The sequence below is a fragment of the Poecilia reticulata genome, linkage group LG2, assembly GCF_000633615.1.
Source record: "Poecilia reticulata strain Guanapo linkage group LG2, Guppy_female_1.0+MT, whole genome shotgun sequence".
NCBI lineage: Eukaryota > Metazoa > Chordata > Actinopteri > Cyprinodontiformes > Poeciliidae > Poecilia > Poecilia reticulata.
In genome coordinates, this window is record NC_024332.1 from 3,347,570 (window position 1) to 3,369,939 (window position 22,370).

The following is a 22,370-nucleotide window of genomic DNA, read 5'->3' on the forward strand; positions in this document are numbered from 1 at the left end:
TGGGGTACAACAAATGTACAAAATATACATGTTCTGGATTTCACAGCAACCGAGACGGATTAGAAGTAAATATACTCGTATACGTTTTACGTACTTTATGGAAATTTCAAAGTGCTATTTTTATTGAGATGAGCTATAAAAATAATAAACAGCAACAAAAAAATTWWAAAAAATTAAGTTGTGGCTTTTTTTTCCTTTTTGCAATAGTTCAAATATCTCTGTCAAAACACAAAGAATATGAAATCCAGCCTCTGCTTTTTGCAAAGTTGTAAGAATTCTGAAAACAAGCATCCTAATATTAGTAGCATATTGAAACATATTCTAGGAAAGCTTGAAGCTAACACCTCTATGCAGTGCCTTGCTAAAGTTTCTACATCCCTCTAAGCTTTGCACATTTACATCCCCAATTTCTAGTGTATTTAAAATTTTAAATGATGGATCAACACAACGTAGCACAAGACTGCACTGTGCAAATAAAGAAGATGCAGAATTTTAGAAATATTTAAGAAAATGTAAAAAGTGTGGCATGCAGTTGTACAACCGATTGCTTTCAGACRTCACCTAACTAGTAAATGGTGAACAGTGTTTAATTTAAGTTGATATTTTTAAAATAAATCGCTATAGCTGTCTTGTTRTTAAAAAAATTAAGGAGTGTATGTACTTTTTCAAGGCACTGCTGCTGCACTGGGCAACTGTGAACATATGTTGACTAGTTTTAGTGGCATACCAGGAAACAACCATTCTGTGACGATCTAGATAAACTTGAAATTATATGAAAAATAGCTCAAACACAGACRAGCTTACTTGTTCTTTTCTTCTTTTTTTTTAAGCATGTTTTATGGTTGAGGTCAGAAAAGACACTGTTTATATTTTCCTGTTTAGTCCCTACCTCTGGATGCATAATCRTCCATGACCAGAATTTAATGTGGCTAACTGTAGCAGAAGAGTATGACTYACTCTTTGGCTCTCTACCCAGAAAGCACAGTTTGAATAAGTGTTGCCCAGTGCAGCTAGAAGGTAGTGACTTTTTGTGAGTTTTCATTGTGTTTTTGTACCGTTTAGTTATCGGGTTCTAGTCCCTCTAGATGGTCTGGGATAGGAAGACCAGTGAGTATCGTCAGACACTTATTCCATACATTAAACACAGGACACACAGGCTGGACAAAGGAGACGTGAAAGGTGTGTAGGTGTTGGGAACCGACGGCGTCGTAAAAAGCCACATATCCGACATCRTAATCCAGCAGGACCCCGACCCGCCGSAGTTGGGGTGAGGGTTCGATGGCCAGCTCCTTGCTGTTGTGACGAACCACCCAGGAGTTGTTGCAGCGGCAGAGCACCCAAGAAGCCGAGTTCTTTCCAATCCACTCGTGCTTGGGGGCAGACTTGTAGGCAATGCCAATAGCGTACCTGTTTAGCAGAAAAAAAAACAATCTAAGATTCAAACAAAGAACATTTGGWAACACTTTATTTGAAGGGGTGTGCATAAGACTGACATGACACTGTCATAAACATGACAAAACATCCGTTATGAACATAAAGGAGTCTTTATGAATGTTTGACTGTTGCCATGAAGTGTCATTTGGCAAATAATGACACTTTTAATACAAAGTTGCTCTAAAAGTTACATTGAAAGTCCATTAAAAAYGCCAACTTTGCATTAAATTATCATAATTTATAATTTAATGCAAAGTTGCCATTTTTAATGGACTTTCAATGCAACTTTTAGATCAACTTGGCATTAAAAGTATCATTATTTACGGAATGACACTTCATGACAACAGTCATAAACATTCATAAAGACTTCTTTTTGTTCATGACAGATGTTATGTCATGTTTATGACAGTGTYATGTCAGTCTTATGCACACCCCTTCAAATAAAGTGTTACCGAAAATTTACTTAGGTAAATGTAGAAATGTTTCTTACCATGTACTCCCTCCAATCAGAGCCTCCCAATAGTGACGCCCACTGTCGATGTAGACATTTCCCACCACGCCGTAGCTGCTCTGGCTGGAGAACCGATCCTGACTGTGGCCTTTCTTGGACGTGGTTTCGTCCCGCTCAACTGTGAGGTTGTCATGGGAAACCTTGAGCTTCTTGTGAGCAGATTTCGGATCCAGTTTGAATGGCTGGCCTGGTTAAGGCAGATATTTTGACTATTTTAAGAGTTGAACTTTATTGTTGCATACAGAGGAAAATGTTTGATTTCTTACTGTTGGTTTTCAGAGTCCCCGGCTCACTGCTTCTGCTTCCTGCTTGATTAATGGCCTTGACAACAAAAATGTACTTGGTGCCGCTCTGCAAACCATGCACTGTGTAGTGGTTTTGCTTGATGTTTGGAACAATCATCCAACTTTCTAATGAGTTACATAGACCTAGGTGGAAGAGGGAAAGCAGTTATAAAGTAACAAGAAACATTCYTAAAACTTACTACTGAAGGCATAGTTTTAGTCCACAAAACAATTTCYTTTTTTAAAAAAAGCCARCAGAAGATCAATGTACTGCTATGTGACAGCATAGTGTGCTAAATTGAAAAGGATGTGCAAGCCCTTGGCTGTGGGAGCAGGTAAGAGGGTAAGAAAAGGCACAAGAGGAAACAATTCWCACCTCGTTGGCTTCATACCAGCACAATACTTTCTGCTGCGAGTGTTTTCAGTGTGGGTTTATTTAATGGTACCTCTGCTTTTCCACAGTGCCTCCAAGGCCAAAGTGTTTTTGTGAGCGTACATATACTCCTCATGTCATTTTTCTTCTTTTCCTGAGAGATTGACATGGTTGTTTTTTTTTATTTATTTTTTATTTTATTTTCCTTGCTAGGCACTTGGAAGTGAAAATAGTCAACAGTGTAACATCTTTACACCAGAAATCGCTTTAACWCAGAAGGTKTATTTCTTTCAATCAAGTTATATTTTGAGATGAATATTGGTTTAGAAAACGACTGAACTATGCTACTTGATTCGTATATTTTTTTTGTCTCCCAAATCAACAATTTGTAAGAACTTTTAWTTTGCTTTCCAGACAAGTGACATTCAGGCTCCACTGTTTGACAAGCCTGGTAAGATATTTTCTGACTTGAGGTAAAATGACTAATCCGGGCGCAACTGCACCTTGTAAGATGGGCACTATTTTACAATCATCACAAATAAAAAGCTAAAGTTAAGCTAGGTGTTTTGACAAGTTCAAGCTAAAATTAACAAATGTAGTTGTTTTTTTATCTTTAATGACATATGAACAGTTGAAGACGACATGTATTTTTGTCTTGAGTTGGTTTGAAAAAATACAGATTGGCTACAATCTCATCTATTAGTAGACTAATAARTCAAAGTATTCATTGGATTAAGAGGATATCATAAGCTAGAATGAACTAGTATGTAATGCAAAACAATTTACATTTTGGCACATTTGCATGCAAATCGAGGAGATGACCTCCTTAAAGATCACAGATCACAGCTACCTTTAAATGTGTGTAAACACATCAGTCTAAAAATTCTCAGACAATAATAAAGAAGCAAATAGTTTATATCTACAAGGCTTCAACTTCCTGCTTGGTGGCTTCAGGGAGAATTATCTACCATTTGACCCCAACTTTGAAAGCAACACCTCTGTCATTAGTGAATGTGATAAGAGGAAGTGCAGCAAACATGCATCTTATTGAACAAAAAGAAACTGGGATGCGACAGCAAGAAGGAAATGAAGTGTCACATTAAGTGTCATAAATGTTGCTTCTTAATATTCTTTATTCTTTAAGTAATGGAAAGAGAGAAAGGGAATGCTTTATTAGATAACCGTCAAGCATATGAAACAAGAAAATGAAGAACCAAAGAAAAGAAAACTTTTCGTGAGAAGTCTTTAAATCTTTAAAAGTCTTAAAAACTGAAGCAGATGAAAGACAGAGATGAGGCGGTTTGATTGAAAGGCAGCAGGGGAGCTTGTCTTCAGGTGCCTTGACCCCATTTCCCTCCATGTAGTTGTTGCTCACTCAGCCGTTCTCAAGATTTCTAAGGTCTTGTGGGTGTTTGACTGATGTGTATGTAAGTATACACTACAAAGTAATTGTTCCATAAGATGTTCTRTGTCTTAAGTGACTGATACTAGATTTTTTTCTCTTAGCTGTCATCTTGACAAAAATGTCTCCATCCTCTTGGTTTCATCTGTTTTGCACAGGGAAGAAAAAAAAAAACTTTTCGTATCCACGGAGCAGAATGTTTCTCTAAAGGAAACAGTCTTTCTTTATATATGTGAGATGTGACTATGAATTTAAGGAACCTTTATCAATATAAAATTCAGGTACTTTCAGAAGAGGCCTGAAAGTATTTCTTCTGATTCAATGTCACCAATATAAGAATTACTGTTCTACCGCATCCTAAATTGTCTATTAAATATGTATGTTGACGTCTCCCTGCTACTTACATTGTGCGTATTTGGATGGAGGGTGCAAAATTGCTGCATTTTAAGGATTCAGTGTAGCTTTCTGCTATGATCTCACTATCTTTCCAACTAATAACCATCTTGGACGAAAATATGAAGGATCATGTTGGGAGCACTTTGCCTCCATTTAGCAACTTATGCCAGGGTAAGAGTTGTTCCCACTTTTCCCTAATTATGTTAATTTGCATGTTTACATMTGTTGCAAGTCCTATTTTCAAATTAACAATGTTGACATTTCTTATCTGAAAAATAATTGTATTTACACAAAAACAAAATTAAAACACTGCAGATGAAAATGCAGTATCCCTGGAAAATGGATGTAGTGTGCATGCCAGGCCTGTAGGATGAAGCCTCCTTCATCCAGAAATGTCTTTTTGTAATCCTTAACCTGTACAGATGTACAGACTATTTCTGATGGACATATTTCACAATGAGCAGGTTTTASTTTAACTCGTCAGATAATCTGAAGAGTTGCACCCGGACGGACAGGAGTTGGACGTCTGCTGTTGTTGTGTGCCTGAAAACGAGGCCTGAGTGCTCGAGCTCAAGATGACGTGTCTGAAATTGTTTCCAAATATTTTCCGTCTATGTTTACACAGACATGATTCATATTGCATTTCTAAAAAAGTCTCCCTATGGAGGCCATTGTCAAACATTTGCTGTTTTGTCCATGTAAACAAGCGGCCAAAATGTTGACAATTTACTGCCCTGGCATCATGTAAATAGGGCCTCAGAATCTCATAGTAAAAAGGCATTTTTCTTCCTTCGTTATATAATTGGACATGAATTCTGGAAATATGGAGATAAAATACTTAATTAACTACAGTTAGAATTAACATATAACCTGGACATAACGTCCATAATGCACTTACTGGCGATGTTAGACTGTCCGGTGAAGATGGCATACTGCAGCTCATAGGAMACAACTGTGAATTCATCATCAGATGTCCAGTGGACACTGATTGTGTCATAGGAAGCTGTGCACAACTCTTCCCTTATGCACGGAGCGCTTGGAGCTGCAGAGAACCRAAAGCAGAAGCATTATCTTTGGCCCCCCTGATGCAAGAGATTGCATTAGAGAAGTCCCAAGCTGGTGATTCGCCAGTTTTTAGTAGTTCCAATAAAATTCAGCCTAATAAACCTTCCTTATGTGCACAAGAATCAAATTTAAGACYTYTATGGGGGGGTGGGTTGAAACTCATTCTGAGATGCAAGAGTTACAGGTTCAATAATAATGGCGATAGAAATAAATCTCCAAATSRCATTAACACAGCGGGAACAGAGCATAGCACAACCTCATTAGAAACACAAAATCTTAGTCACTTRGTGTATAATCACAGAAACTGCTGGCTCTATTTCACTGATGCATCGATTYGTGGGGGAAACAAATGTTATGAGAATTTAGTTGGAAACGGCTCCTTTTGTGTTAAGTCCATTGAGTTTCTTGCAGGAGGAGAACAGAGCGAGGTAGAAAAACAAAGATACAAAGACCCAGCTTGAAATGATTGTAAAGCCACTTCTTATCTCTTTTTGTGCCTGTCACTTGCTCCCCACTCCCAAGCATTCTGTCATGAGTGGCTGCACATAGCGGAGTGATTCAGGCTGATTCACTGAGTGAAATACCCTCCAGCGAAGCCCTCATGCGTCGCAGAGAATAAATATGAGCCAACCATTTTCACCAGGCTTCAAATCCACAACAAACCCCATCGTTCTTTTTTTCTTTTCTTCTTCTTCTTTCCCTGGTGTACTGATCAATTAACAGTGACATTTTGATAGGTCCAAGCAAATGAAAGATGGGGAAGGTAATGTTTGACATTAATTTAGGAGTTAATTGGCTGAAGTCTAACTACTAAAGCAATACTTAAAGACAGACTTGAAAGAAATTAAATGAAGAAAATTAAACTTAAAGTTGAAGGAAACTTCAATAAGTTCTCTGTAAAGTTTAAGTTTCACAAGGGTTAATGAATTCAGAAAAAAAACAGATTTTCCTTTAGGCTGTGAATACATTCTTGATGTAAAATGTCTCTAACCTGTGAGGTAATCCAGATTCTCCAGCAACTTCTTCTCTCTGGTGAAATCCAGAGCAAACGTGTCAAACGTGTCTGTCAGGTGGATCTCTGGAATCAGCACCTGGGTTGATGCTGTTGCCATGGAAACCCTAGATTATTATAAACAGAAATGGAAAAAGGATTTTACACTTTGTTTCATCTGTGCTAATATTCACTCATTGGTCGCAGGGGCGCAACTACACATTATTCAGGTGGTGCGAAAACATAAATCGCCCCCCCCCCCTCTCCCCCTGAAGGAAGGTACGTCAGGGTGAAGGAGCATAGAAAACATACGCTCACCACCCCCCATCCCCCCCGAGACGACGATACGTGAAGGGTAAAACTAGCTACATTTACCTCGTTATGTGCACGAGGTGAAGGGAGAGTAAGGCGCGCTGAAGTGTATGGGAAAACATCATTTTCAGATATGAAAATCAGATTCCCAAGAGTTCCTGGATTTAGCAGTAGGAAAATTTATTTAGCACACAAGCCCGAATTGTTGAAATCGGTCCAAAATACGCTCAATTGGGACTCGATACTTTGTAGCTGGTCAGGCTCGAGTTGAAGTCTCTGCCAGGGAGCCTGACCTTTCATTGATGCTCTTGGCCGTCTGCAGGAAGCGAGCATGATCCGTTTCCTTCAGYGTCTGATCAGCCTGTGTGATGAGGGCCGAGGATCTCTCTATGCACTGCTTGCAGTTGGAAATCTGCTGGGCCAGCTTCCGAAGCCTTTGAGCCTGAAATCATTGAAATGGAGCATTATTAGAAGGCTTTTAAGACGAATGGAAAATAACAAGACTGCAGCTCTTTATGGGGCTACATGGAGACGAATGTTGACATTTGCACAAAAGGTCAAGACTAGGAAATTCTGTATTTCTTGATGTTTTCTCATTTATATCAGTATAAGAGCAGGTAGAAAACGCTACAGGTTTAAGAACATCAATCTTTTTTTAGCTAAAGTTACTCTGACTTGGAGTAGGTTGGTTTTAACCATCTTGTTTCTCGAGTTGTGAACCGGTAAATTGTTCTGTAAACATACAGTGAGTCTCAAAAGTGTACAATCACCTGCTGACTGMCAAATTTTGTCATGTAAACAATGAGACCAAGTTATTCAAAATCTTCTTTTTTCAAATGTGATATTTATTAAACAAAATTCAAACGTAACCTGCAGCCTGATTCAGTTTTTCCACAGTTTGTTACATTTTATTCCAAATTATATTAATTTAATCTCTGCTCTCAAAATTCTATACACAATTACCTCATTATGACAAGATGAAAGACCATAAAAATAATTTGATTTATTTAGTTTACATTGTATTATCAACCAAGGTTTTAGGGGATTATAAGAGCAAAWTTTATGTGGAAAACRTACAAATAAACTAGTGCAAAATGTAATGAAACAATCGTTTTATGGTGAAATCCCAAACTTTCTTTTCATTTTATTAATTTTTTTTTTAAATCAGCCATGTTGGTGATTTTTGTTGCATGCAAATCTGAGATTTTAGCTTCTCTTGTTTGCCGTCCAGTTTYATTCCCTCTGCTTTTTAAGAGGCAGATTTAGGTCACTGGTTAGATTGAGGTCAAAAGGCATTTCATCAGCAGTTTGGCTTGTACCAAAATAAACACAGAACAGAAACTGTATCCCAGGAAAGATTACACCGTAGCCATGACCTCTGGATCCAGTTCATGACAAAAATGCCAAGCGTCTGTGCACATTCTTTCTCATTCAGTGCTAAATGTTGGGATGGTTGAAGTTAGATGGTTGGGGAAAATAAAATAAACAAACTCTGAAGCACTCCAAGTCTCATTACATGGAGCTTAAATTATCATTTGGGTTGAGAGTACAAGCAAACATCTTCTCCATATGCTGTGGGATGTCTCTTTGGCCAATCTGCCACCTCCCGTCTGTTCAGAAGGGTTTGAATCTCAGGCATCCGAGTAGTTTGCCATCTGCTGGCAGTTAAAGGATCATGTAAGCATACAGCGCTGTGAAAGAGTTTGCCCCCTTAATGATTTCTTTTGGGGKTTTTTTCMTACTGTRATATTTGAAGKGATCCAACAAATGTTTATGCTTTCAAAAGACAACCTGGGTAAAAACAAAAAGCCATTTGCAAGTGGTGATTTTTTTCTTTCAGGAGCAAAAGTTATCAAAACCAGCCTGACCATGAAAGATAAAGTAAGTATTTACTACTATTATCTCTACCAGAACATTGTGCGGTAGAGTGCTTAGGCATCATTACARGATCTTAAACCCAATCACACTCTGGTTAAACTGTAAGGTGATAATCCATAGGTCTTTAAAAACCTTCCATGTATTCCAGGTTGGTTTTTTTTGGTTTGCATTCTCTTTTCAGCTTTTGTTAGTGTTGCTCATGAATTATGCTTGTTTAATTACTCTTATGCAACTTCTTAACAAGGGCTTTTCAATAATTTAAGATTTTCATGTTTTTTTGGTTTTGCTTTTGACATTTTTAACAGTTTTGAGGACACAATAAAAGCACTGTGTGCTATTTCAGGTCACACTGTTCTACTTTTTCACCTCACCTTCCCCTCTTTAATCTTGCTGCCAATGATCTGCCGCCTCTGCTGAATGATGTCAATCAGGACGTCGCACTCCTCCATGAGCTTGCCCTCCTGGCGTGATGCGTTTACCTGAAAATCAATTCACAGATGGCATCAGATTGACAAAGACGGGACGGGGGAACATGGAAAGTTTGTACATTTGTATTGTGGTGTGATATGTTGTACCAAGAAAACATTTTTTTCATCCATCTTATATTAAGGCCTGGTGAATAATTAGGCTTTTCTTATATTTTGCTTCTGCCTTGAGTGATGAAACAAAACTTACCCGTGTTATCTGAACAGCACARATATGCATGTGTGTGTGTTTGTGGATTTCACCATTCTAGGACTTACGAGGGACCATGTGCTAAGATTGAGCTATTTWGCAATAAATAATTCCAGTGTTTCTACTGAATGAAAATGGGARCATCTTAGACAATTGCAATATTAGGGGAACAGATTAACATTTTTGTCACTTATTTTGTATTAAAAAAAATTATCACACTAAGATTAATATATTTAAATCCTCTTTTACTTGTAATATTCATGATTTTGCCATTTACCAGCTAAAACTTGGTATCATTCAAGTTCTGGTTCAGTTTGGTTCGTACCAGCAGTGTTTAATTTCTTCTTTAGTAACTGATCATTTAAAGTGATTTTCTATACTTTCTATGTAAAAAKGAGCTGTAAGGAAATTTGAACAACTTCATAGAATGCCATATGCAACAGGAAGAGTTATTTGTATTCCAGATGTCATTTTGTTGTATTTTATAAGTCAACAGACCAGGTTCCAGGATCTGGATTCCTTTCTGTACATAAACATTTGACCTGTGGGACAAAATTGAGGAGTGAATATTTTGAATATTTTAATATTATACTGTACTCTTCTTTATGAATCCAGATCTCAATAATAGAAATTAGAAATGAAAAATAATTTTATTTAGTTGGAGGTATTTTCCAATTTCAGATAATTGCCATTCAGAGCAATTGGGTGTCATTTCTGCCAMAGACAACAAGCATTTGGCTCACTTCTCTCCAGCATTTGATTCCCTTCGCAGGTAGCTTCACACACTGAGCAGGCTGTGAAACCTGTTCGTCCAATTATGAAGGTTGCTGGTCTTGGCATAACTCACAGTTTCCTATTGTAGTAATTTCCTAGTGGTCCTTTAAGCACCTTGTAAAGTTTTCTTGCTGCAACCGAGTGCTAGCGCAGGGAGCCATAAAAGGGAASTCTGTTGCGAGAGTTACCAAGTGATTACTAAAGCGCAGTTATTCATTTAAACTTAGACTCTCCGTGTGCTGACAGAAGTTTTAATGATTACATCATGGGAAGTCATTTTTATTTCCTACACTGAGCCAAACACGCTTGTAAAGGGCTTTGACTGAATGCTCAAAGTCCCTTCCTTACTGCGTTTATGTAATTTTTTTCCAGGGTTGTGTTGCCAAAAGCAACAATTTGCCACCTGGAGTACATCTGTGTTAACGTGAAACATGCTGAGCTAATGCCACAGTTCCTTTGCCTTCCGATGCCTTGGCAGCTGCTGCTACAACTTTGCTAATTGGTTTCTTTGACACCAGTGTAAAGCTTTGCACTTTGTGTAATGCTTGCACCTTAGATTTGGTTCTCAAAATCATGGTTAATGCCACACATTAGACAGAGACTGCAACTATTAAAGGTTAGGTGTAACTTTGGATTGAACTCTTGTCAACTCTTTCTTTGAGAAGAATTAGACTTTCCACATTCTATTAAGACATCTGCTAATATTCAAGAGGCCATGTTGCAGCTCAAAATATGTCCAGTGCTCCAGTTGTGACYAAATTCATCATGTCTTGTACAGATGTAAAGTATCTACTGCAAGCCGAAGCCCCATGGAGGATATATTCAGTGTGACAAATTGTCGGCTATAAGAAACACTAAGCGTTTCATTTAAACACAAAGCGTCTTAAATTGTCTTAGCCTGGAGCATGTGGAAGAAATCTTCTACAAAGAGCCACCATTACTTTACTGTTGGATTAATTCTGCTGCTGCAGTGCTTGGCAAAGTATTTCACTGCGTAACAGATATTTTTAATGTTTTCTCTGTGTTAGTTCAGTCCATGTTGACAGGTTTGTGTGGTTAGGTTTGTGWGATACTCTTTCTGTGTTCAGAAGATCATATGAACAAAGTTTGGAATAGTTTTTTTATAGCCTAACCTGTGCTAAATGAGGACCCAAACACAGGCAGGATGCAGGCAATATCCTGAGAAAAAGTGCAGCTTAGACAGAGTCCAAAAAACATACACACTGGAAAACCAAGGTGCCAAAATAACGCAAACATTCGGCCAGATGGCACCGAASCACGGAAGGAAATGTGATGAACTGAATCCAGCAAGTAGTAAAAACTGGAGGAACATGGATACCGGGAGGGGCGATTAGTGTGAAAAAAACAAGTGAGTTTAATCAATTACATGAGCTGTAGTTGTGAACTGTGGCACTGAGGGAGAACGACTCAAAATGACAGACTGTGTAAACGCAACAGAGGGACAACAGGGAAAAGAACTGAAGATAAGTACATGAATGAATAAATGAATGAATAATTATTAAGCATAATATTAGAGAACCAAAAGAATCAAGTGAGATGTGAAATAAACCCCAAAGAAGAATTCAAAACTACACTGACGAAGCAGCKCAGAAATGGAGTCTTGACAAAAGTTCAGTCTGGAAGACTCTAGTCGCACCTGCCTCATCAATCAGCGCCTCTCTCTCTGAAACCTGGACCTATCAGTGCCGATCCAAGCCTYGCTCCAKCCAATCATCGTTTGGGCTCCAGTTCAAAAGGACTTTCACCCATGGCCTCCTCTGCTCACCAGCTGCRATCAACCTCCGCCCCATCTCCACTTTCTGCTCCCGGCTCTCAGGCCTCATCCTCCTCCGACCRCCGCCACTAGTACAGGCCCCGGGGGGTCTACATTCCTATGCTGCATCAGGAATGTTCATCGAGCTTATCGAAGTCCAGCTCGACGTCCCCGGCCGGGRCCTGAACACCAAAGGACTTTGTGTTTATTTTTATGTTCATTTTGTCATTAAACTCTTTTAATCGCTTTCTTTCTCCGTTTGAGTCTCTCCAGATTGAAGTCCCTCAATTGATGACACTTTTGTGGTTCTTTTTTTTTCTTTTATTCTCTAACAAACCTGAGGCCTTCACAGAACAGCTGCTTTTGTACCCGAATTATAACACACAAAGGTGGACTCTTTTCTAGTAGGGTGACTTATGAAGGTTAGATTATATTTTTAATTAAGGATTTGAGGATCAGATATAAATTGGTTAAAAAGAATACATTTTCACCAGTACGTGCTAATCTGTGTTGGCCTAATCCCAGTAAAGTCTAATGTTTATAATCATTAAGAGACAATCTGAGAAAGCTTAAAGCAGTGTCAAAACTTTAGAAAGGCCTTGTGTTATTTTAATGCATCGTTGTCTGACAAAATACATATTTTCTGTTGAGTTTTTTTCAAAAACATATCAGCTACACTTAGAATATGTGCAACCAAAGCTTCAAACGGAGTATCTGTACATTTGCTAAAATGCATATATTTGTGTCAAGTCTGTTTCATCTGCCTGTGTAGATTAGGATTAGCACATCTCTCGACGTTTACCCATCTGTGATCCGGTGCTAAATCACAGATGGGTCTTCATCAGTCTAGTAACTCGAGCCTCACTAATGTAACGTAAATACTGTCTGAGGGTTAATAACGTATGTTCTTGTGGGGGAAAAAAAATTATTCAACTGAGTTTTGACGAAATTATGATGAAAAGTGACTAAATGAACTTAAGGATTTTGTGTTAAATCCTTTATTGTACTGTATTTAAAAGAAGAAAACTAAAATGACCCTTGTGAGTCTATGCATATTTATCAAACTGTTGAATTAATTCAATCCACTCTCCCAGAGCAACCCCTAGACAGCGTCCCCATTTTTCAACATGTGWTAAGTGCCTGAGCGTGCTTGGAGTGTGGGTTGGTGTTGGTTCTAACATGGAGAAGCTAAAAACAAGATGCCAGCTGAAAAGGCATCTAGTGTGCAGCAGGAATGCAAAATTATGGGTGCAGCAGAGCTGGTGAGTCAGAGGAACAGGATGCGAGTTGGCAATCTTTTTTTCAAGACGTGTCTTTGCAGCTGTTTTGGGATAATCTGATGTGAAATATTCAGAAAGCTCATTAGTGGCACGCAAGCAGAGTCTCCTTGATCTTCATAACTACTTCAATTTATTTTTGTATTTTTATATGTCTGACTTATGTTCCTTCCTGTATTTATGTTGCACACCATCACTGAACACTATCCCATGTCATTTTCTCTCATTTTGAGGCTAATGCATATTAGATGAATGAAAAAAAGTGGTTAATAAATGAGGTGAAACTTGTACTTTCTACAAATTATCAACTTATGGTGCATATATATATATATATATTCTATTATTATCGTAGCTGTATTTTCATTACAGCTATCTCAAAGTTGTCCTTTTGTGATCACAGAACCGCCATTTCTTTCTATCCTTTATTCATTAAAATACCCTTTATCTTGCATAAACTGCACCTTGACATGCATGCAAAACAAGCACACAACTGTAATTTAATCTTCTGAAAATATTAAACTGCCTAATCCTTTACATTCCTCTACTTTGCAAAAGGTCTTGGCAGGCTGCGAAGCTGCCCTCCATATTTTCTAAAACCCTGTGGCATTGCTTTATTTAAAGCATCTTAGCGGTGCAATGTGATGTGAACGGGCAGGCTTGGCACAGAACTGCCTCCAAAGGAGACTGCATGCATGCAAACATGAACACAAATCTGTTAACCCAGGAATAAATATGGTAAACCAAACCAAATGACTGAAAATTGAGAAAATCTGCTTAAGCAGTGTTTCTAAAAACGGTTTGAGAATGTAAATGCGATTATTGTACATTTATTGCAAAATTTCCATGCAGAATTTGGATAGATGCAGATAATCACTATGCAATGAATTATAGTTKAGACTTAAACCAGGGAAATAAAGGAATGTCAAGCTACAGACATAGATGTTTGCATTATTTATACAGAAAGTGACAATTTCTTACAGCTTACGTTTTTTTTTCATATAATTCTTAAATTACAAAGTTGCTCATAAAATGAAGTATTAGTGTAAACCAGTTATTTTTGAGTCCTTTACATTCCTTATGCCAGATATTGAGCTTAGTCTTGCATGACAACAGCAGTCGCAAGATGTGGCATGATTTTTAGAGAATTGTCTAGTTTCTAAATGTATCGTCTTGACATTTTTACTCTTGGGCAAAAACAACCAATCATCAGCAGTTTCTTTCACACAGAACGCCACCACTTGCATTGCTAGACAAATTAGGTCATTGGTGACCCCCACAGGGCCACTGAGACTCACCTCGACATGTTGACAAGTCTGGATCAGCTTCCCCATAAGCGACTCCAGCTCGTTGTTCCTCTTGATCAAGTTGCTCAGGTTGGAGTCAAGTGCTTGCTGTTGGAAACGAGAGTGAGAGATGCTAAAAAATATAGAAATGTCACACAGATGCAAGAAGATAGAAACGCAACAAAGCTTAAGCCGACGCATCAAATCAACTAAACGAGAAGGAACCTTCTAAAATAAAACGATGATGAACAAATTGTGCAATTCTTTAACCTGATCAGTCTCTAAATTTGTAAAGTTTTGGAGGTGGCGTACCTCTGACCGTGGGTAGTACCCCTCATCCCTGCACTGCCTCCTCATCCTGCCCCRTCCGAAGCCTCAGACAGCAGATCCTAGTTCTAGCCGTGGATGTGACTGGGACAGTCACTCCACTGAGCACCAAGCCATGCGCAAACCCAGCCAAGCGATAAATCAGGGCTTCAAAAAGCTTTCCCTATGAGAGCAGCGCTCCCGGCAAACGAAGCGGCAAACAGGTGACAAGCGCGTCAGTGCCGCCCCTCGACGCTCCTCCCTTCACTTATTCCCCTCTCTGTCCTCCTTTCTATTCACCCTTCTGTATTTTTTACATAGCTGTTTTTCTTTTTTTTTTTTTATGCCAGAGCCCAGGCTGTTTCGTTTGCTGCCATGTTTCACATAATTGCCAAATCAGGCATGATTAAGCTGTTCTGATGCATCGTTGTCTCTTTTYCTCTTTTTCAAAGTTTTAAGATGTTCTTCATGGTTTCAAAGCTGAAAGTGGAAATTACCGAAGTAAGAAGTTATAGAATCCGCTTTGTAATTTACAAAGTGACCGTAACTCTTCAGCCACATTTTAAATATCAACAGTTTGTGGTGTCAGAAAAGCTCTTACCCGTCCACAGAGGTGGCCATGGTGCCTCTTTTTATTTATTTATTTTTTCCTTTGCAAGTGTGATGCAGTGCCACGGGGGGCTTAATGGATGACCTTAATACGCAGATGGCACACAGAAGTGACATAAGGGTCTGCTCTAACAGGAATATGACCCTGTTGTTGGTAACAGAGGGGGTAAAGCTGATCTCTCAAAGGAGGACAAGAATTGCAACAATAAGCCATCCTCTGTGCACTGAACTTCAATGCAATATGCTACGACACAAACATAAAGAAAAGGGATCTAAGCCTATTATATGTCCTTGTTGCCAGCTTGTGTCTATTTGATGGAGCTGGACCGCCTTCCAGCCCCCTTCAGTTTGATCACTTGTCAATCATCCTGCGGCGTAATCTGTCTCTTTTTATCTGCCACCACTCTGAGCTAGATTTTTTGGGGGGAAAAGTCTGTGTTGTACTGCACAGTTAATCTCTGCTTAGTTAAATGAATTTCCAAAGGGCAGTGAGGGAGTGGACTGGGACTGTGATAGAAAGATCCAAGGATGCAAAAGAACAGAGTTAACTAGTTAGAAAACAKATTTCACTTGCTTATTTCATTTCTTAATGTTTATATATTTCTGTATTTCAAGCCATGAGAATATTTTAAAACATTTCAGCTAGCCTAGGAGTTTTTATACTCTTTACAKAATTTAATAGAACCAAAAGATCCTTCACATTATTATTTAGTCAAAGGTCCCGGCGCTCATAAATGCTGTACAGAGATTTGAACTTTCATCCCCAAGTAGTCAGCAATTAATTTTCTATGGATTCATTAACAGAAGAAGTAACTTAATGTTCTTGCTCAGAAGCATGCCGAAAATATTTCGCCTTTTATCTCGATAAAAACACACTATAGAAAATGTTTGACTCAAAAGCAACATGCATTATACAGGGTTCATTCATTCTCTCCTTCAGCCTAAAGTAAAGCACATTTCAAATACACCAGCACAAGAATGATGAGAAAAAGCTTAAAGTATTTCAGTCAAGCATTTGTACACAAAACACCAACTTAACATCTTACAAATAAGAAAGTGAAGCATCACAAAAACAGCAGTGATGTGTTGGTGTTCCGTTCACACTTTCCAACATTTTCCACAGTCATGAAATATAATCAAATAAACTGTGGGCAAGTTGAAACCACCTTYTGAAATAATAATGGMGCTGATGTGCACACACTTGGCATTTAGCACCTCCTGAAAATCTTGTTTTTKCACCTTGGACTACACCCACAGGGATGGAGTGTGAGGACCCACCATCAGCAATTACTAAGGAGTACACTTTTCACCCTTTCTAGAGTAACAGACTTCACAGCTAGTCCAGTTTGTAATTCTGTGACCATCAGGGAAAGCAGTCCTAAWAAATGGATAAATTGTAAAATGTAACATGTTTATGTAGGTGCAGTCTAAGAAATCCCCGAAATTGTTTTGTATTAAACTGCTCTTAAGAACGAAAAGCTGTTCCAACTTAAGCAGCAAAAGGGGAACACCAAACCAGTGATTTAGTGCCAAGGCTGACACATACAAACAGCTGCTCCTATCTTTTATCCTGAAGGTTTTTACTCGTAAGACCCTGAGCTAAGGATTTTAAAAGCCATTTCCAGCACCCTCCTCCGTCAATTTCCTGTGACAGGGGTAATTTTATCTCTGAAAAAAGGATGGGTGTTCCCACAATAACATCTTATCAGACGCACACCAACAGCCTCACAGGGGAAAAATAGAAACTATTCCAATAATCTAATACTTTTTTTGCCSCATTTTGGGAAGAGCGGAGGWATCTTGTATTCGGAAGATTGGCAAAAAGTGATACTAATGAAATATCCCTGGAAAATATGGCAGAAGAACAGCTAAAGCATGTCAAAATCCAAGATTAGTTTAGGGGATGTGAGACTGCTCRTAAGATTTAATTAAGTTGTARCTCTTCAAAGTACCAGTACCAATACARTGGTGTGTTTTGTATACTTTAAAAGATTTTACATGGAAATTAAAGTGCTCAGTAAACTCAAAAAGCTGACTTGTTAGCCAAAATCCAATTTGTAGTGTTACACTCTAGCATCTGCTAAAATGTTAGAGTGTTAATACAGGGTAATACACCCAGCAGGCAAGCGGTGCTTGTTAACCTGCAACCTCGCCAAAGTCACCATGCCTCGTTGCTAAAGACATACTGCTAATTCACTGCCTCTGAATACCCCCCTGGCTTCCTGGTGTGGCGCAGTCATTATGCTAATTGCTTAATTATTCGGGAGAGATTATAAATCAGCATGAAATGATGAAATCTCTCTTGATGATCAAATTAGATACCTGAGCGASGATATCAGGGAATTTCATACTTCAGAGGAGAATGAAATTAAAGTTTWAAATTCATTATATGTGTAAGACGATAAAGGACATCGGAGGGTTTTTATACTTATCTATAATTGGACTSAGTAAAACATTGAAAACAGCAGAAAGATTTTTTTTAAATAGACCATATAAGCCAACAGGCACATACCTTTAATTTTTCRTAGCGGTCRCTTAGGGCTGCCACCTGGTGATCCCTGTGCCTCCCGACCAGTTTGCACAGWGAGCAGATCAGCTGGTCGTCAGTGACACAGTACATGTTCACCTTCTCCTCCTCATGCTCCAGGCACTGGAGCCCTCTGAGGTGAGAGTCAGGCATTGGCTCAATGAGCCGGTGACCGGTGAATGGTTTCTTGTTCGGGTGAGTTGCCCTGAGGCACTCCTCGCAGTACGACACTTCGCACGTCACACATGTCTTAACGGCATCCTGGGGTGGGTCCTGCTCGCAGAACTGGCATTGGACTGGTTCCGGCGGAGTTTCCGGGCTGGACATGGCGGCACTGACCGGAACCAAAGCCAGCCGGTTGCTCCCTTCCTCAATGGGAGAGTTGGGCCCACTGTGGGGACCGGCCAGCGGCAGAGGAAGGCCAGCCGAGGATGAGGCCCGTTGAACTCTATCGATAATGTTCTGCAAGGTCACGTTTCTCTTGAGTCCTTCTAATCCACGCTCCGGACTCAGGGAAATGACATACCTACAAGTGGGGCACTGAAAAGCGCCAATGCTATGGACGGACTCGTTGGTGGCGCAGTGGGAGACGAGGATGCGGTGGGCGCAGCCGAAGCACAGGCTGTGGGCACAAGGGAGCAGCAGCGGGTCTTCAAAGAGCTCCAGGCAGATTGGACAGGTCAGCTCTGACTCCAGAGTGTCCATCCTGCTCAGAAGAGGCCAGGCGTGACCGGGTGCAGCGTCAGCAAAATCCAGAAGAGCCGCTCAGATGTCTGGAGGCCAGAGACAAAGAGATAGCAGCCAGGAGAACAGAAAGGGGGAAAGAGGGAAAGAAAGCAAAGGGATTTCAGATTAAATGGTGTGAAACAGCTTATTTTCCACAGCTTTCTTGGGAGGGCTTATATCTCAATGGAGCTGACAACTGCTAAAGAATTGCAGTGTTGAGTTTTCCTTTTTAGCCTGTAAAAAGTTAACTGTAGATTCTGTCAAACCCATCAACAAACAGCAAATAAAGCAAAAGACCTACAAAATAGGYAGAACTCTGRATCATYTTAGCCAGAGGCTGTCCAAYGTCATTTACAATTAGAAAATGCTAATCTTGACCACATCTTTGTGTTCTGTTTACATTTTAAAGATCCTTGTTGTGTTTTGTTTGCYGGCACCAACACTTTCCCATTGCATTAGAGCTGCAAGGAGGAGTTTGTTGGGCTGGAAGGTGCTTAAAACTGCATCACAACAAACCTCAAAGCCAACCTAAGCTATGTTTAAATGATTTATGATGCAGTAAGGGTTTTTTTTTTTTTTTTGGGGGGGGGGGGTTTGGGAGCACAAGCTGCTGCTGTTGCTCATTAGCATTCAGCGTAGGTTTATAATTCACTGCAATGTGCGGSTGTAAAACGGTACTTCAGAAGTAATTTTTAATCTTGGAGTACACTTGAATTTGAATCTATTTTAATAAAATTGAAAAGGATTTCCTTATCGGCATTAACATGTCAGCGGGAAGGATGTTTTTCATATGAGGTGCAGCAGTGCCAGCTGCTGCTGCTACAGCTGTAGCCAGTTAGTAATTAGCGCATGTGTCGACTCACTCCTCCCGCAGAGAAGCTGGCTCTTGATTTCAGCGTGTTGTCGCCGTCAGGCAGTTTTAGTTAATGTTTGTGCCGATATTGCCCCCCCCCCCACCGCAATAACCATGGTTTCCACCGAAACATCTCAAATATTTTTATTCAGACAGATTAAAATAGAAAACAATACAGCTACGTGTTTGATTAAATTATGTTAGTTGGTTGTAAGTAAAGCTCTAAAATTAAACGGCTGAATAACCTGACCTGGAAATGATCCTTTGTGAATRATTGAAGTAGGGGTCACTTCACTTCAACCCAYKTCAGCCTTTAAGACACCTGAATAACTGGCTGAATTTCCTACTCTAMTTCTACACAGTCCCAGCAAGGGCCTCATTGATTTCTGTTTGTGAGCTGCTGGGTTGAATTAACAAATTGAAAGAAACTACCATTGGTAACATTTTTGGCATTTCTGACTGTTTCTTTGAACTCTTGACCCGGTTCGTTCAAAATGTGGATCTTTCGATTCAAGGATGTAGGCATACTGAAAGTCTCAGAAATTGTACCAATACAAAGTAAGAGTAACATGATGTGCAAGTCGTTTCTTATAGAAGAATTGAAGTGTTGCAACCATTTCTCGTTTTTCGTGCGTGTAAAATTGAATTWGCTTTCCAGAGAACTTATGCAGCACTGGTTTTAAATCGACAATSCTGTTTGTTTCTAAAAGTGGATTTCAACACAAATGGATGTCTAGATAGACCTTGGTCAAATTGCATTGAGAAGCAACAGTAAACACTGATAACATCAAACCTGGAGAGTGCCAGTGTTGTGCACAGAGCAACAACAATGCTTGGAYATTTGCTGAATTAAACTGTCCTCTGGCAATTTCCAAAACATGGGATAACATCAATTTTGTGAACGTTGCTTCTATTCAGAAGTCAAACTTCCATAAAGCACAAGAGAGGTAACAGAATAAGTGTGCTTCTGTGATATAACGCATGCATTTCTGATGCAGGAAATGTGTCCAGTCTTATCTCACCAAGCAGGATTTTCAGCAGATGTCACTGTTGGCTGAGATTAAAGCATTGGTGCGTCAGACAATAGGATRCAAAGAGCTCCAAGTATCTTTCTCATTCTCATGCATGGTTTCCTCTGATCTAAAAGAAGGGGGAAAAGTGCTGCAGATAAACTGTACCCCACTTGAGCATTTTGCAGTGCTAGCATTTTGAGGCCATGTGAAGGCGGATAACGGTTTTGTGTTGATAAGAAAAAGGAACTAAAAGATATTTCTGACAAAAATATTTAATATTTAGTGYCATAAAAGAATGTTTCCACCCTTCCGTCTCTTTTTTATTCTCTTGTACTTAATTTTTGGAAAAGATAAACTAAGCAAATGAATCTGTTTTTATTCGCTTTCTTAGTTTGTTAGGGGGGGAAACAATTAAAATCAACGGGACCCTTTGTACAAAAATTTTCTTCTAGCCTCCTAACATAGGCTTGTATATTGTGTGACCTGTAGACTCAATGAATCAAACCTGTCTGACAACATAAGGTAACCTAATATCTTTAAATATGAGGCTCAAGCTCTTTTAAAGAACAGAAAAATATTTGCTGACTGTTTAGACAGAGAGCCATGTCCAAGTCTTTGGGCACCASAATTCAAAAATGGAGAAAATATGGTCAGCCTAGTAAATGTACTTATTACTAAACACATCTGAAGCACTGCARGCCTCTGACATAAAACCAGCACAACATTTCAGAAATTGAAAATGTAGGCAAATATATTTGTASTAGCCTGATGGTCTAMGTTGGTTTGCTACTTCGGGACCAACAGAGACATGAATCCTGGTCCTGAAGGAGAATGTCCAACCAAGGTTTGTGATCTTACACTCAACCCCACTTAGGCAAAGCAGAAGAAAAATGATCCAAATGACATCTAGAAGTCCACTTCTGTGGCTGGGGAACAGCCGACTTTAATTAATTTGACCTGACTTGAATCAGGTTATTYATGCTGAAAACCCTCTAATATAAGAGGGATGAATCAAAAATTCTTCCAGTGAAGTAAAGCACTCATTTCCAGTTTGATCACAAATACTTACTCGATGGTAGTCACTTCAAAGATCCCGCAACCAGTTAAGGTTGCCTAGGTAGTGATCACTCTTTTGCAACATAAGCTGGTTTGCCTTTGTTTCCCTTAAATGAATCTCTGTGAAAAAAAATGTTGGTATTTAGTTGGTTTATCTTATCTGCTGCTGATATTTGCTCAGTATGAAAAAAGCAAAACTAGATGACATCTGAAAGATGGTACTCAAAAAGTAAGGGATTCAAACACTAAAAAACATACAAAATAACTGAACATCTTAAAAATTAAGATATTTGCAATAAGTACATTTCCACCACACAGCAATGAGTAGCCATCAAGTTGATTTCATGCATTYAGTTTTAAAGTAGCTATATGTGCACAACTGAAGCAGGGAGTGTTGTGCAGAAATTGACAAAATCCAAAGTAAATAGGGCTTCAGTAATGAAGTAGATATTGGCTAAAAATGTCCCRAGACATTTTTATTCAGTYACTTTGTTCACTCAGCAGTCAGTCAAGTAATATCAACTGCCAACAGCATTATTGAAGGAAAGAAAGCAGCAGTAAGGCTTACAAAAATCTTTCAAACAAAGCCAGGAATGGTAAGAATTGATAGAGCTGTGATTAGTTTGTGCTTGACACTGAGGGATCCTGAAGGCATTATTGACCAAAGAGAATAGATCGACTGAATTCAGATGAAAACACTTTAAACCAATTTGTTTGTTCTTATGGATTCACAGACTCGCACAAATTGAAACAGGCAGCCGAGAGAGGGTGAAATGCCTCCAACCATACCGTAGGTGACACTGTTGAACCATGCAGGAAGGTGACTGAGTACAAAGCAAAAGAAGAGAGAC

General features: G+C 39.2%; 1 protein-coding gene across 1 annotated transcript in view; it reads right to left on the reverse strand.

Moving 5' to 3' along the window:
* Positions 1–6: 6 nt before the first annotated feature.
* Positions 7–22,370, reverse strand: part of LOC103475959 (E3 ubiquitin-protein ligase Midline-1) — a 33,065-nt gene continuing 10,701 nt past the window's right edge. Inside the window, exons 2-10 of the mRNA XM_008427964.2 lie at positions 17,857–18,644; positions 14,442–14,537; positions 9,018–9,125; positions 7,062–7,210; positions 6,457–6,584; positions 5,299–5,442; positions 2,212–2,373; positions 1,925–2,132; positions 7–1,407 (exon numbers count right to left, since the gene is read on the reverse strand). Of these exons, the coding sequence (XP_008426186.1) occupies positions 1,059–1,407; positions 1,925–2,132; positions 2,212–2,373; positions 5,299–5,442; positions 6,457–6,584; positions 7,062–7,210; positions 9,018–9,125; positions 14,442–14,537; positions 17,857–18,576 (2,064 nt within the window). The 5' untranslated portion in view covers positions 18,577–18,644 and the 3' untranslated portion in view covers positions 7–1,058. The remainder of the gene's footprint in view (positions 1,408–1,924; positions 2,133–2,211; positions 2,374–5,298; positions 5,443–6,456; positions 6,585–7,061; positions 7,211–9,017; positions 9,126–14,441; positions 14,538–17,856; positions 18,645–22,370) is intronic.